At 39.8% G+C, this 12318-nt stretch overlaps 1 protein-coding gene across 4 annotated transcripts in view; it reads left to right on the top strand.

Moving 5' to 3' along the window:
• Positions 1-12318, top strand: part of LOC105499938 (serine/threonine/tyrosine kinase 1) — a 56788-nt gene that overhangs the window by 36379 nt on the left and 8091 nt on the right. For 2 of the 4 annotated variants that reach the window (XM_071072266.1, XM_011772832.3), the window contains 5 exons: positions 4866-4985; positions 5432-5566; positions 8160-8423; positions 10008-10189; positions 11910-11993. In XM_071072266.1, the coding sequence (XP_070928367.1) occupies positions 4934-4985; positions 5432-5566; positions 8160-8423; positions 10008-10189; positions 11910-11993 (717 nt within the window). In that variant the 5' untranslated portion in view covers positions 4866-4933. The remainder of the gene's footprint in view (positions 1-4865; positions 4986-5431; positions 5567-8159; positions 8424-10007; positions 10190-11909; positions 11994-12318) is intronic. The other 2 variants (XM_071072269.1, XM_071072268.1) reach the window with 2 other exon arrangements.

Raw genomic sequence — 12318 nt, 5'->3', positions numbered from 1 at the left:
GAATAGAGCCAGATGTTCTAGTGAGTTCAATCACGGAATTTTTCACCACACGTAAGCAGGCAGAGTACAGGAAATCTGATTTTAGAAGTCTTACGTCTAGGTATATTTTGGTAAGAATAGTTTACTCTGGAAAGTCATGGGTAAATTGCAGATTGTGTCTGGGAGACTGTATTGTGCTAACTGAACAGAAATGCCACTTAATAAGAGTTGTGTTATGGTTGCAAATAGAATATAGTGTGAATTAAAATAGATGCCTAAATGCAGTGTGACATTATGCTTGTATTGTATGTGTAAAAGTTTAGAGAATTAATACTACTATTTAGTTCAATTTCGTTATAGTTATATTCATGAGCTTTTATGGTCTTCAGACTATAGTCTCGTAAAGATTTAGCATGGACTTTACTCCTCATTTTACTTTCATTCTCTTCCCCTTTGTGTCTCCTTCATCGCACTGTTTCTCCTCAGGATTCCCAATTAAAGAGGGGAGTTAACATCTGACAAAGGGCTAATATCCAGAACCTACAAAGAACTCAAACAAATTTACAAGAAAAAAACAAACAACCCCATCAAAAAGTGGGCAAAGGATATGAACAGACATTTCTCAAAAGAAGACATTCATACAGCCAACAGACACATGAAAAAATGCTCATCATCACTGGCCATCAGAGAAATGCAAATCAAAACCACAATGAGATACCATCTCACACCAGTTAGAATGGCAATCATTAAAAAGTCAGGAAACAACAGGTGCTGGAGAGGATGTGGAGAAACAGGAACACTTTTACACTGTTGGTGGGATTGTAAACTAGTTCAACCATTATGGAAAACAGTATGGCGATTCCTCAAGGATCTAGAACTAGATGTACCATATGACCCAGCCATCCCATTACTGGGTATATACCCAAAGGATTATAAATCATGCTGCTATAAAGACACATGCACACGTATGTTTATTGCGGCACTATTCACAATAGCAAAGACTTGGAATCAACCCAAATGTCCATCAGTGACAGACTGGATTAAGAAAATGTGGCACATATACACCATGGAATACTATGCAGCCGTAAAAAAGGATGAGTTTGTGTCCTTTGTAGGGACATGGATGCAGCTGGAAACCATCATTCTTAGCAAAGTATCACAAGAACAGAAAACCAAACACCGCATGTTCTTACTCATAGGTGGGAACTGAACAATGAGATCACTTGGACTCGGGAAGGGGAACATCACACACCGGGGCCTATCATGGGGAGTGGGGAGGGGGAAGGGATTGCATTGGGAGTTATACTTGATGTAAATGACGAGTTGATGGGTGCTGATGAGTTGATGGCTGCAGCACACCAACATGGCACAAGTATACATATGTAACAAACCTGCACATTATGCACATGTACCCTAGAACTCAAAGTATAATAATAATAAAAAAAAAAAAGAGGGGAGTTAAAACTTTAACATGCTAAGAGAAAGTCTGAAGCAACTGATGAGAGAACATTTAGTAATGATAACTACCAGAGAGACGATATTATTGTTCTAATTAGAACCCTGCCTGAAGAGATTTGGCTCTGTAGATATAGGATTATGTAAACTAAAGGCAAAGTATATACAATCGTATTTTACAACTATCAAACGTAGTTGTCAGAATAAAATATATTACAATTTCACTAGACCCTTGATTCCAGTGCCATGGATTTCATTATTCATAACATTAAATAGAGAACTGTGGATAACTGTGGATAATGCTTTATAGTGTTAAGAACTTACAGTTCAGCTAAGAGAAGAAGCAGTAGCCTACAGCAGGAGAATATTTAGTTTAAGATATGCTATTTCTTATACGATATAAGATATGACATATTGGGAAAAGTATTTAGATACAATGAAAGGGAGTGGAGTATTGGTCAGACTGAACAGGCACCTTGGTCAGAAGTATCCTTCTAGTGGTCAGGTGGGCCAGAATTGTACCCATGGGAAAAGTCATCCTCAAGGGTTTTGGCATCAAGGCATGACTTTTCTCAGCTTGTCAGAGTGGGCAGGCCAAGCCATGTGGTTTCTGTGTGTGAATTTCAAGGAAAACAGTGATCTAGAGAGGAATATTGCTGTTACAAGTAAATATAAGCATTCTCTGATGTATGAGCTTTGGTGGCCTCTTTGTGGTGAGGTTTCCCACACTGGCGTTCATGGATATGTGGGTGTGCCCGGTGTGTATGCCCTAAAAATCCTAGACTCATCTGGTATGCTCCATATGCCTCTACCTAAACCGTAACCATCAGAAAGGGCTTATTGTATACACATATGGAAAGCAATTTCATTGAGTGGGCCTCATCATTCTATACATTTATCTTCTTGCTCTGGCATCCAATTTCACTGGGCTGCGAGATATCAATAAGCCTTGCCTCTTTAAACGACTTATGTACAAATAAATGGGATGGTGAGAACCTGGTTCAGGAAATGCAGTAGCAGGCCATAGTGCATCCAAAGGTGAGTGCTCTGTAATAGGTGTGATAGTCAGTGTAAGGGTGTAAGCATGAGTTTGAATTATCAGGGATAGGTGTGTTTGGCCAGGTGCATATGGTTGAGTATGGATGCCCTCCATGAGCAGTTCACTGTACCCATGTCGGGGTACACGTACACATATGACTTTAAACGACTCCCTGCAGTATGTATCAGTGGGTGCGTAGTTTGTTTTCTGGGCAGAGCTCACGAATCTGAGCTAGCTGCTGACTGACCCTTTTTTTCCACTTGTGCTGTGGTAAGAGGGAGTAGGCTGAGAACCTCCTCCCCAGAAAGCCAAACTGGTTAAACTGGCTGCTCCTTGAATGAAAATAATTACTTCTGATAATCCACTGAAAAGGAAGCGAAGGAAAGGAAAATAAGAATGAGAATAGCAGTGACGAATTTTCTAATAGCCTTCCTGAATTCACCCTACTGATCCAGTGTTTTATTTTTCAGACCTTCTCCTTTGTGCCACTCTCTTAAGGGTCTGTTTCTTGAAAGTTTCATCACAAGTGCCAGTCCTTCCATGTGGCCTCGTGAATTGTGAAAACTTTCTCAGCCACATTTCTCCTTGCCTTTTTGGTTTACACACTAGATATGGTGGACTTTGCTATCTAACTATTCGTCGACTTCTTAGATCCCGTTCTAAGAATAAGGATAAGGATAAGAATTTCCGTCTTCTGTGCAAATTTTCCACTCGCTGGCTACTTTGCTGTCTACCTGGGCTTTTGTCAACCAACTACACAGTTTTGTCTCTCTTGAGTTATAAGGGAATTGCTTAACTATTGAACACACATACAAGTTCATGGTGCTCCAGGAAGAGTGGAAAACAGGTAAGGCAGAATCTGGGAGGCTTCTTTACATAGGTCTTTCAGGCACTGAGAGATTCTACCTCAGTAAGTAACACTGTGGTTGTTAGTATCTATAATAAAAACAATGCATAATGTAATAGTAGAGGACCGCACAATATGGCCAATGTAACAGCTGTACAATATGGTAGCATATTATGTAAGCTATGCTTCTGATTTTTGTTTTATGTTTTTATCGAGTCACTCCAAAACTGGATCACATATTTAGACTTATTTAGGAGAAAAATCACTATATTTTCTTTCAAGTTAATCAGAATTAAAGAAGTAGGCTTTGCTGACTATAGAAACATGGGCGTGTCTTGTCAAGCAAAGGCAAAATATAAATTTAGGAGAGGGATGGGAGAGTGGCAAACATGAGTTCTCTTCTGAAAGAAAGAACCAAGTTTCTGGGGGTGTTATTTGAAATATGTACTGATTATATTATATAGACTTAACAGTGATACACATAAAGAATCCATTGTCAGACAAACAAGAAACTAATAACTAGAGTCTACTTGGAGGAGACTGGAGGAGAGTTAAGAACTGGATAAATGGAAAAGAATGGGGTGGGAGAAAGATTTTTATGCTATCCTATTTTACATTTTTATTTTTTGAATCATATGAATGTATTTTCTTTTTATTTAAGAGAGAAAGAGAAGGTGGCTTGGTACTGATACTTCCTTTATATCCTGGTAGCAATCAGTGTCCATGTCTATATCTGATATGAGCAGAGGAAGCACCTTGAAGCTCTGAGGGATGAAGAATTAAATAGTTTTCATTGATAAATGCTGTCTGTTCATTGCTTGTGAGGGTGCGGATATTTCAGAGAAATAAAGCAAATGTGTAATTCATGTCCTTTGACATCTGTCAATTTTTTATTCATTATCTGAATTAACTGTGTGTAAAAATGAAATTAAATGTTTTCTTTAGAGCTAGACATGGTAGCTCATGCCTGTAATTCCAGAGACTCGGGGGACTGAGGCAGAAGGATTACTTGAACCCAAGAATTTGAGAATTCAGTGAGCCATGATCACACCACTGCACTCAAGCCTGGACTACAGAGCAAGATCCCAACTTCAAAAAACAGTTTTGCTTAAAAAATGTGATGCACAGCTAAAAAAAACATATTAGACATGCTTAATACTGTAGGGGAGGTAGATCATGCCTACATAACGCGTGGATCACGGTTCAGATAGATGTTGTGAATCTGTACTTGATCATGGGAGCAGAAGTCTCAGCTGGGAGGGGAGACTTTAAAATAATTTCAGTAACAATTGAATGAAAGGAGAAGAGCAGATCAGAGCTGTCTTTGCTGTATAATAGAGAAAAGAGAAATGTTGAAAGGAGAAGGTCTGGAGGGTTCTTCCAACCTGAATGTCAGCTAGGTAGATAGAGATAAACGGATGACTCAGAGAGGTAGCCAATTACCTAACTAGCGATCTGTAGAGGCAGTGTAAAATTCTGTGTGTGTTTCATTTATTTTTTTCATTCATTTTATTTTTATTTTTTCAAAAATCACTCAATCCTTAGGAATTACTCACAGCTGTGCTCTGTGCATTCTCTGTGGGCCTAGCAGGGAAGAGGACAGCCCTGTGGCAATGGGCATGACACGGACGCTCCTGGAATGCAGTCTCAGTGACAAGTTGTGTGGTAAGTACAGATTCCACAGATGTCTCTCCTCTGATTGTAGAATTATGAAGGCTAAGGTCTGGATAGATTCTAGAAGGAGGATGATTTGATTTCCAGTAGAAATGAAGACAGTGGTGATAAAAGGATGGGGACTAGAAGCCGTTGTCTTTTTGGGGAGAGGGTAAGTGCTAATCAGCGATCCAGATGCTGCATCTTCAATCTTGGTAAGAAAACTGCCAGAAGCAACGTCATGTACATTTGATGGGCTAAGAAACAGGGCCACTGGGGTTTTGGATTAGAGAGTTACTCCCAGCAGTGTTTCTGTTGAATGGAAGTAGAGGGGAAGGTAGAAGAGATGACCTTTTCATGTATGATGAGCTGATTGCTGGTGCATAGGGGAAATTGCATGAACGCCAGGTTAGGCTTCTTCTTCATTCTCTTCTTTTCCTATGTGATTGCCTACCCAGTCATCCAGGAGAAGCAGTATGAAGTGATTATCGTCCCAACCTTCTTGGTTACTATCTTCCTCATCCTTCTTGGGGTCATCCTGTGGCTTTTTATCAGAGAACAAAGAACTCAACAGCAGCGTCCTGGACCTCGAGGTAAAGCTCAAACTTTGGGGCTGGGCAGGGGCTTAAAGAAGATGGAGATTAGGAAAAAGTATGGTCTAAGTTTCAATGAGCCCATGTGTAGAAGTCTAGATACCTGCAATGAGAGAGGCATGGGTTCCCTCCCATGGAGTTGAGAGGGGGATGATCTCTTTTCTAGGAAGTCCTGAGTTGGAATTCAACATGTGCTTACTGACTGAAAAAAGATTGTGCAAGAAAAAACCTCATATAACCTGTTTCTATTCCTATTGGACTATCAAAACTTTGACTATATGAGTGCCTAAGGACCTAGGAGAAAGACCTAAGGGGGTAAAGTCCAGGGCTTTATTAACATCCTAGGAGGATGACATATCACCCTATGATACATTCCATTCCTAATCTTTGCTTCCAGGATATATGATGGAAAGGAGGGGCCTTCGTATTTTAATAGTCTTTGAAGTGCTAAGTAGATGATAACAGTCTATTCCGGAGTTCCATTGAGCATATAATAAAAGGGAATCAGCTCATACATGAAACTCAGGGTAAAAAGAAGGAAAAAGAAAACTCGTAATAATATGAAACTCTATAGTGGCTAATCCTTTGTTTTTCTTTAAATTTTATCCCACTTATCTTATACTTCACTTTTATAGAAAACTTCTCAAACAAGTTGTCTTAAACTCACTTCTAGTACTTCTACTCATCACATTCTCTTTTGAACCCACTAAAATAAGGTTTTTCTCTCTACCACTTTACCAAAACAAGTCTTTCCAAGGTCATCAATGACAGCTATGTTGACAAGTCCAATGATCAATTCTCAGTTTTCCTCTTACCTGATCTGTCAAAAGCATTTGAAACAGTTTTGAACTTCTTTTCTTGAAATACTTAAAAAAACTAAAGCCACTTCCTAAATGCTATAATTTTTAGTCTTATGGATTCAAATATGTTTTCTATTCCAATGATAATCCCTTGAACTCGATTCTCGTATTAACCCACCTACTGCACAGTTTCAATAGAATACAAATCTCATATGTAATATGACCAAAACAAAGGTCCTGAAATTCTCTCACAAATGTCCTCCCCAAATAGTCTTGCCTGTCTTAGTAAAGGGCAAGTCCTGTCTTCTGCGTTTTCAATCTCAAACCTTGAAGATATCCTTAACTCCCTTCTTTCTCTCATAGTCCATATCTAATCCATAAGCAAACACTGTTACCCTGTTTTCAAAATAACCCCAAGTTACTCTCACATCTCACAGATGACTGCAACACACTCTTAACGTTCCCTGCTTCTGCCCCTACTCCTTTATAGAAAGGTCAGAATGAGTCTTTTAATAGTCAGTCCTGTTCGTTGTCAGATTGAAATCTCTCTGCCACACACACACACACACATGCAGTAACCTCCCGTCTTGCTCAGAATGAAAAATGACAAAATTATTTCCATGGCCTTACATGATCTGGGCCTCCCTGGCCTTATCTCCTACTACTCTCCAATGATCCCACTTGGCTCCAGCTACAGTGGCTTCCTTGCTGTTTCTCAACTATTCTAGGTATGCTCCCAGCTTAATGCTTTTGCAATTTTTGCTCCCTTTGCCTACAGTACTCTCCCTGACACCAGCATGGTTTGCTCCCTAGTTGCTTCCAGGCCTTTCTCAAATGTTATCTCATCAGAAAGGCCTTTCTTGACCTTCATATATAACATAGGTGACTGATTCACTGGTGTTGCTTCTCCTTACTGCCTTTTTTTTTTTTTTTTTTTTTTTTTTTTAAGAGATGGAGTCTCGCTATGTTGCTCAGGCTGAATGCTAATTCCCAATAGCTGGGATTACAGGCTCATGGCACCACACTCAGCTTTTTCTCCATCTTTTATTTTCCTCCACAACATTAATTGCTTGATATATTATTACCTGCTTCCTCTCCCCTACCACTAGAAAGTAATCTTCAGGTGAATCTGGACTTTGCCTGTTCCCATCACTTAGAACAGTACCTGGCATGTAATAAGTGGTATTTATTGAATAAATGAATAAATGTAGATTTAATAAGAAGGATGAACCTCTCTTTTTTGCTGGCCAAGGGAGGGAGAAAGTACCCAAAGACTTTTTTGACCGAGACTCAAGGATATATGAAATAACTTGACTTTTGGGGTAACTTGAGGGAGGAAGAATAACCATAGCTTAAAGTTGATTAATTACCCATACCTTTCCTTCAACTTTGAAAGCCATTTGTCTGACTTAAATGACAGTTCTCACTGGCAGTTACCTCCACCTTTAGGCATCTGTGGTTTGGATTCCTATTCAGGAACTTCCCTAATTGTCTCCATACCACACTCATGGGGAGTATTCAATTGTAACCCAGAGGAAGGAAGGCAGAAAGGAAGTGTCATGACCGCTTTCCTAGGGTCCTTCTCAAGTTGTCCTAAGAAGTAATGGGGATTATCGTAAAGGTTCTACAAACTTGGCATTGATGCTGGTTTATAGAGAAGCATCAGAAGACAACTCCACATTGGCCAGAGAGAAAACTGCTGAAGGAACTTGCTTGCCAGTTTGTTTCGGGGTCTGCTTTCTGGGAATTCCCAGGGCAGAGAAAAACTGGTTGACACCATCTTTCTGTTCTAGACATTGCCCCTGTCCCTCCGTCTAGGGACCTAAGCTGGGAAGCAGCTGGACATGGAGGAAATGTGGCTTTGCCACTTAAGGAGACATCAGTGGAAAACTTTCTGGGAGCTACACCTGCCCTGGCTAAGCTGCAGGTGCCGCGGGAGCAACTCTCTGAAGTTCTGGAGCAGATTTGCAACGGTAGCTATGGGCCTATCTTGCGAGCCAATATGAACACTGGGGATGCTTCTAAGCCCAAGAGTGTTATTCTCAAGGCTTTAAAAGGTAAAACAAGAAGTGTTTGACTCCCCTTCCCCTAACAGTAAATATTAACAGGCTTTGTGAACATTGAGATGTTAACTAACCGTTGTGATCACAGCTGTGTACAGAAGAAGGAAATAGAGTGGAAACCTGAGACAGAAATGTTTTTCTTGGTGTCCTTTTTTTTTTTTTTTTTTTTGAGACAGAGTCTTGCTCTGTCACCCAGGCTGGAGTGCAGTGTCCAGATCTCAGCTCACTGCAAGCTCCGCCTCCTGGGTTTACGCCATTCTCCTGCCTCAGCCACCCGAGTAGCTGGGACTGCAGTCGCCCACCACCTTGCCAGCTAGTTTTTTGTATTTTTTACTAGAGACGGGTTTTCACCGTGTTAGTTGGGATGGTCTCGATCATCTGACCTCGTGATCCACCCGCCTCGGCCTCCCAAAGTGCTGGGATTACAGGCTTCAGCCACGGCGCCCGGCCCTTTTTATAATTACACAAATTGTTTATTTGTGAATCCTCACCCAATCTCCAAATAATAACTAAAATGACTACCACGAATAAGTACAATGTTATGATGAGTAAGATGTTAGCTGTGGGTTTTTACACAGTCTTTATTGTGTTGAGGTACATTCCTTCTGTACTTAGTTTGTGTAGTGTTTTTATCATGAAAGGATATTGCATTTTATCAAATACCTTTTCTGCATTGATTGAAATGATCATATGATGTTTATACTTTATTCTGTTAATGCGGTATGTCACAGAATTGATTTGCATATGTTAAAACATCCTTGCATCCTAGATTCCCTAGCTCTTCTTTGCTATGGAGGCTGTTAAAACTGATATTTTTCACAATGGATGTTACTTGGACTAGGATTCTGAGGTTGTTTCCTCATTTTACTTTATTCTTTGATACCCTTTCCTGATATTATATTTCTTTTTTTTTGAGACGGAGTTTTGCTCTTGTCACCCAGGCTGGAGTGCAATGGTGCAATCTGGGCTCACTGCAACCTCCGCCTCCCAGGTTTAAGTGATTCTCCTGCCTCAGCCTTCCAAGTAGCTGGGATTACAGGCATGTGCTACCATGGCCAACTAATTTTTGTATTGTTAGTAGAAATGGGGTTTCACCATATTGGCCAGGCCAGTCTCGAACTCCTGACCTCGGCCACCAGCCTCGGCCTCCCAAAGTGCTGGGATTACAGGCGTGAGCCATTGAACCCAGCTTATATTATATTTCTTTCTCTCTCTCTCTCTTCTTCATGATATGGGCCAGTAATGGTGGATACATAGAACAAAGATAAGACAAGCAAGGGTATGAATCCAAAGGACTAAACAGCGATAACTGTTTAATGCAAACAGACTATCTCTCTGTTTAGGCAGATGAAAGCCTATCCAGTTCTAATAATTATGATTCTGTGTTACCTTTGATAAAAGATCAGTGATATTAAGCATCATCTTCTTCTAATTGGTCCCCTTTGTATTTATTTTTGCCTACATTCACTCCCATGTGGGGCCTTGAGAATTACCGTCTTAAGTTGCCTCCTGCTCCCTGCCTCCCACTCATCGAGGATGCGCTGACTGTTCACTGCCTGGCTCTTTCATCCTCTACAGAACCAGCTGGGCTCCATGAGGTACAAGATTTCTTAGGGCGAATCCAATTCCATCAATACCTGGGAAAACACAGGAACCTAGTGCAGCTGGAAGGCTGCTGCACTGAACAGCTGCCACTCTATATGGTGTTGGAGGATGTGGCCCACGGGGACCTGCTCAACTTTCTCTGGACCTGTCGGCGGGTGAGCAGTAGGGCAGAGGTATTAGGAGGTTAAGGCTTGACCTTGTTGATTAGCTTTTCACATGTCAATTAGTGTGACAAATGACAAAATGCAGAGACATTATAATAGCATGACAGAATAATAGAACTTTTTGTAATTATAGAAATGTTCTATAACTGCTCCATCCAATGTGATAAGCCGCTAATCACAGATGCCTTCTAGACACTTGAAATGTGGCTGATGTGATGGAGAAACTAAATTTTAAATTTTATTTAACTTTAAGTAATAGAAGTTTAAATAGCCACATGTGGCTAATGAGCACAGAGTGGACAGTACAAGTTTAGAGCATGGACTTTAGGCTTCACCTCCTACTAGTTATGTGACTTTGAGCAAGTCACCTTTCTGATACTGAGTTTTCTGAATCTGTAAAATGGGAGTAATAATAATTATAAAAAATACAAGAAATTACGTATGTGAAAACCGCAGTGGTTGGTACAGAGTAAGCACTCAAAATGGTAGCTGTTTTAAAGATAATTATGTAACAACATGAGTATTTTTGATAATGATTGTAATTTTGTTGTGGTTATTAAGTGTGTTTTCCATTCTGTAACATTACCATAGTATGGTGGGGCAAACTCAGGGAGAAATTTAGCTTGTAAAACTTTTGTATCTCAAACTCATGTTTTTTAAAATTAAAATGTTCAGACATTTTTAGCCTCAAATGGATGTCCTTTTCCTTGCAATTTCTCTTGTTCTGTATTCCTCTTTGAGAAGTGTTACCTGTTTCCCTAGTTTCTCACTTGCTAGTGAGCAAGTTCAACATTCTTTAAACCTCCCTCATATGCTGATTATTGTACAACTGAATGTGTATGAGAAAGGGACCCTGTTATTGTCTTCCATCCAGTGTTGTCAATAGGACAATTGCAAGTATTTAGGCATTTTAAACTTTTCAAAGAGGTCACTCATCTAAAATTTGTTTTGTCCTCTAACTGCACTAGCTTCTTTCCATTTTTCAAAAATACCGCGCAGCTCTATTTCAGATTATCTTTATATGTTTTTCTTGTTCCACCAAACTTCTCTCTTCTCTTCTTTTCATAGTTAATTTCCACTCATCCTTCAGATCTCATCAAACAATTTCCCTGTCCCTCCAACTCAATCAACTCTCTTCTGCCCACGATCATATGCTGTCTTAGCACTTTGTACATTTCCTTTATGGCACTTACAGATATGTAACCATTGATTTATGTGTGATTATTTGATTCTGATTCACATGTGCCTGTCACACAACAAGCTCCAGAAGGCAGCAGCCATGCTATTTTACTCATGCTTGTATTCCAAGTTCCTAACATGGAATAAGGGACATTTCAGGCATTCAATAAAGATGCATTCAGTTAATGTGCTAAATTAATCATGAACACATGTATGCTCACATGTGCATACACACGCACACTCACACAGAGCCCCAGAAAAACTGCTGTTTTATTCAGTGGATAGTCTTATTTATACTTGCCTTACTTACCTGCTATTCATCTATGTCTGTCATTGTTTTTCCAGTCCAGTTGATCATTTTATTTCTCTGCCTATCTGAAAATCTCCCACATCAGCCTCACTTTGAACATTAGTCCTTATATTTTTCTTAGCTTTGGTAACTGCATTTCAGAGTATCTCTGCCCAACTTTATTTCTTTTCCAAATCTGTTAGTGCCATTTTGATATAATGGCTTTTTTCCCCCTGTCTCTAGGATGTGATGACCATGGATGGTCTTCTCTATGATCTCACAGAAAAACAAGTATATCACATTGGAAAGCAGGTCCTTTTGGCGCTGGTAAGACGATGCAAAATGACAACTGATGGTGTGACATTTCCTTGTTAACCTTGTTTTTTATGCCATATTTCTCATATTAATATTCTCAAGTGGTGTATATGTTTTAAAGAAAATTAGATAGAAGTTAGGGGGCAGAAACTCTAGCATGGATAAATTGTTTTTAGTCCCTTCTTTAGGGATTTATCTAGATAATTTACTACACTATTGGTAATTTCAGGAAGAAAGGAGTCAACTTAGGGTTTATACAAGGAACAGGAAGGATTTTAAAGATTTTTCAGTCCTAAAATTCAACAGCCAGGGCCAAGAGGTATACGCCCATTTACTT

This window comes from Macaca nemestrina, chromosome 10 (assembly GCF_043159975.1).
Source record: "Macaca nemestrina isolate mMacNem1 chromosome 10, mMacNem.hap1, whole genome shotgun sequence".
Classification (NCBI taxonomy): Eukaryota; Metazoa; Chordata; class Mammalia; order Primates; family Cercopithecidae; genus Macaca; species Macaca nemestrina.
The sequence above is the reverse complement of the archived record's forward strand: the minus strand, read 5'-3'. Positions and strand labels throughout refer to the sequence as shown.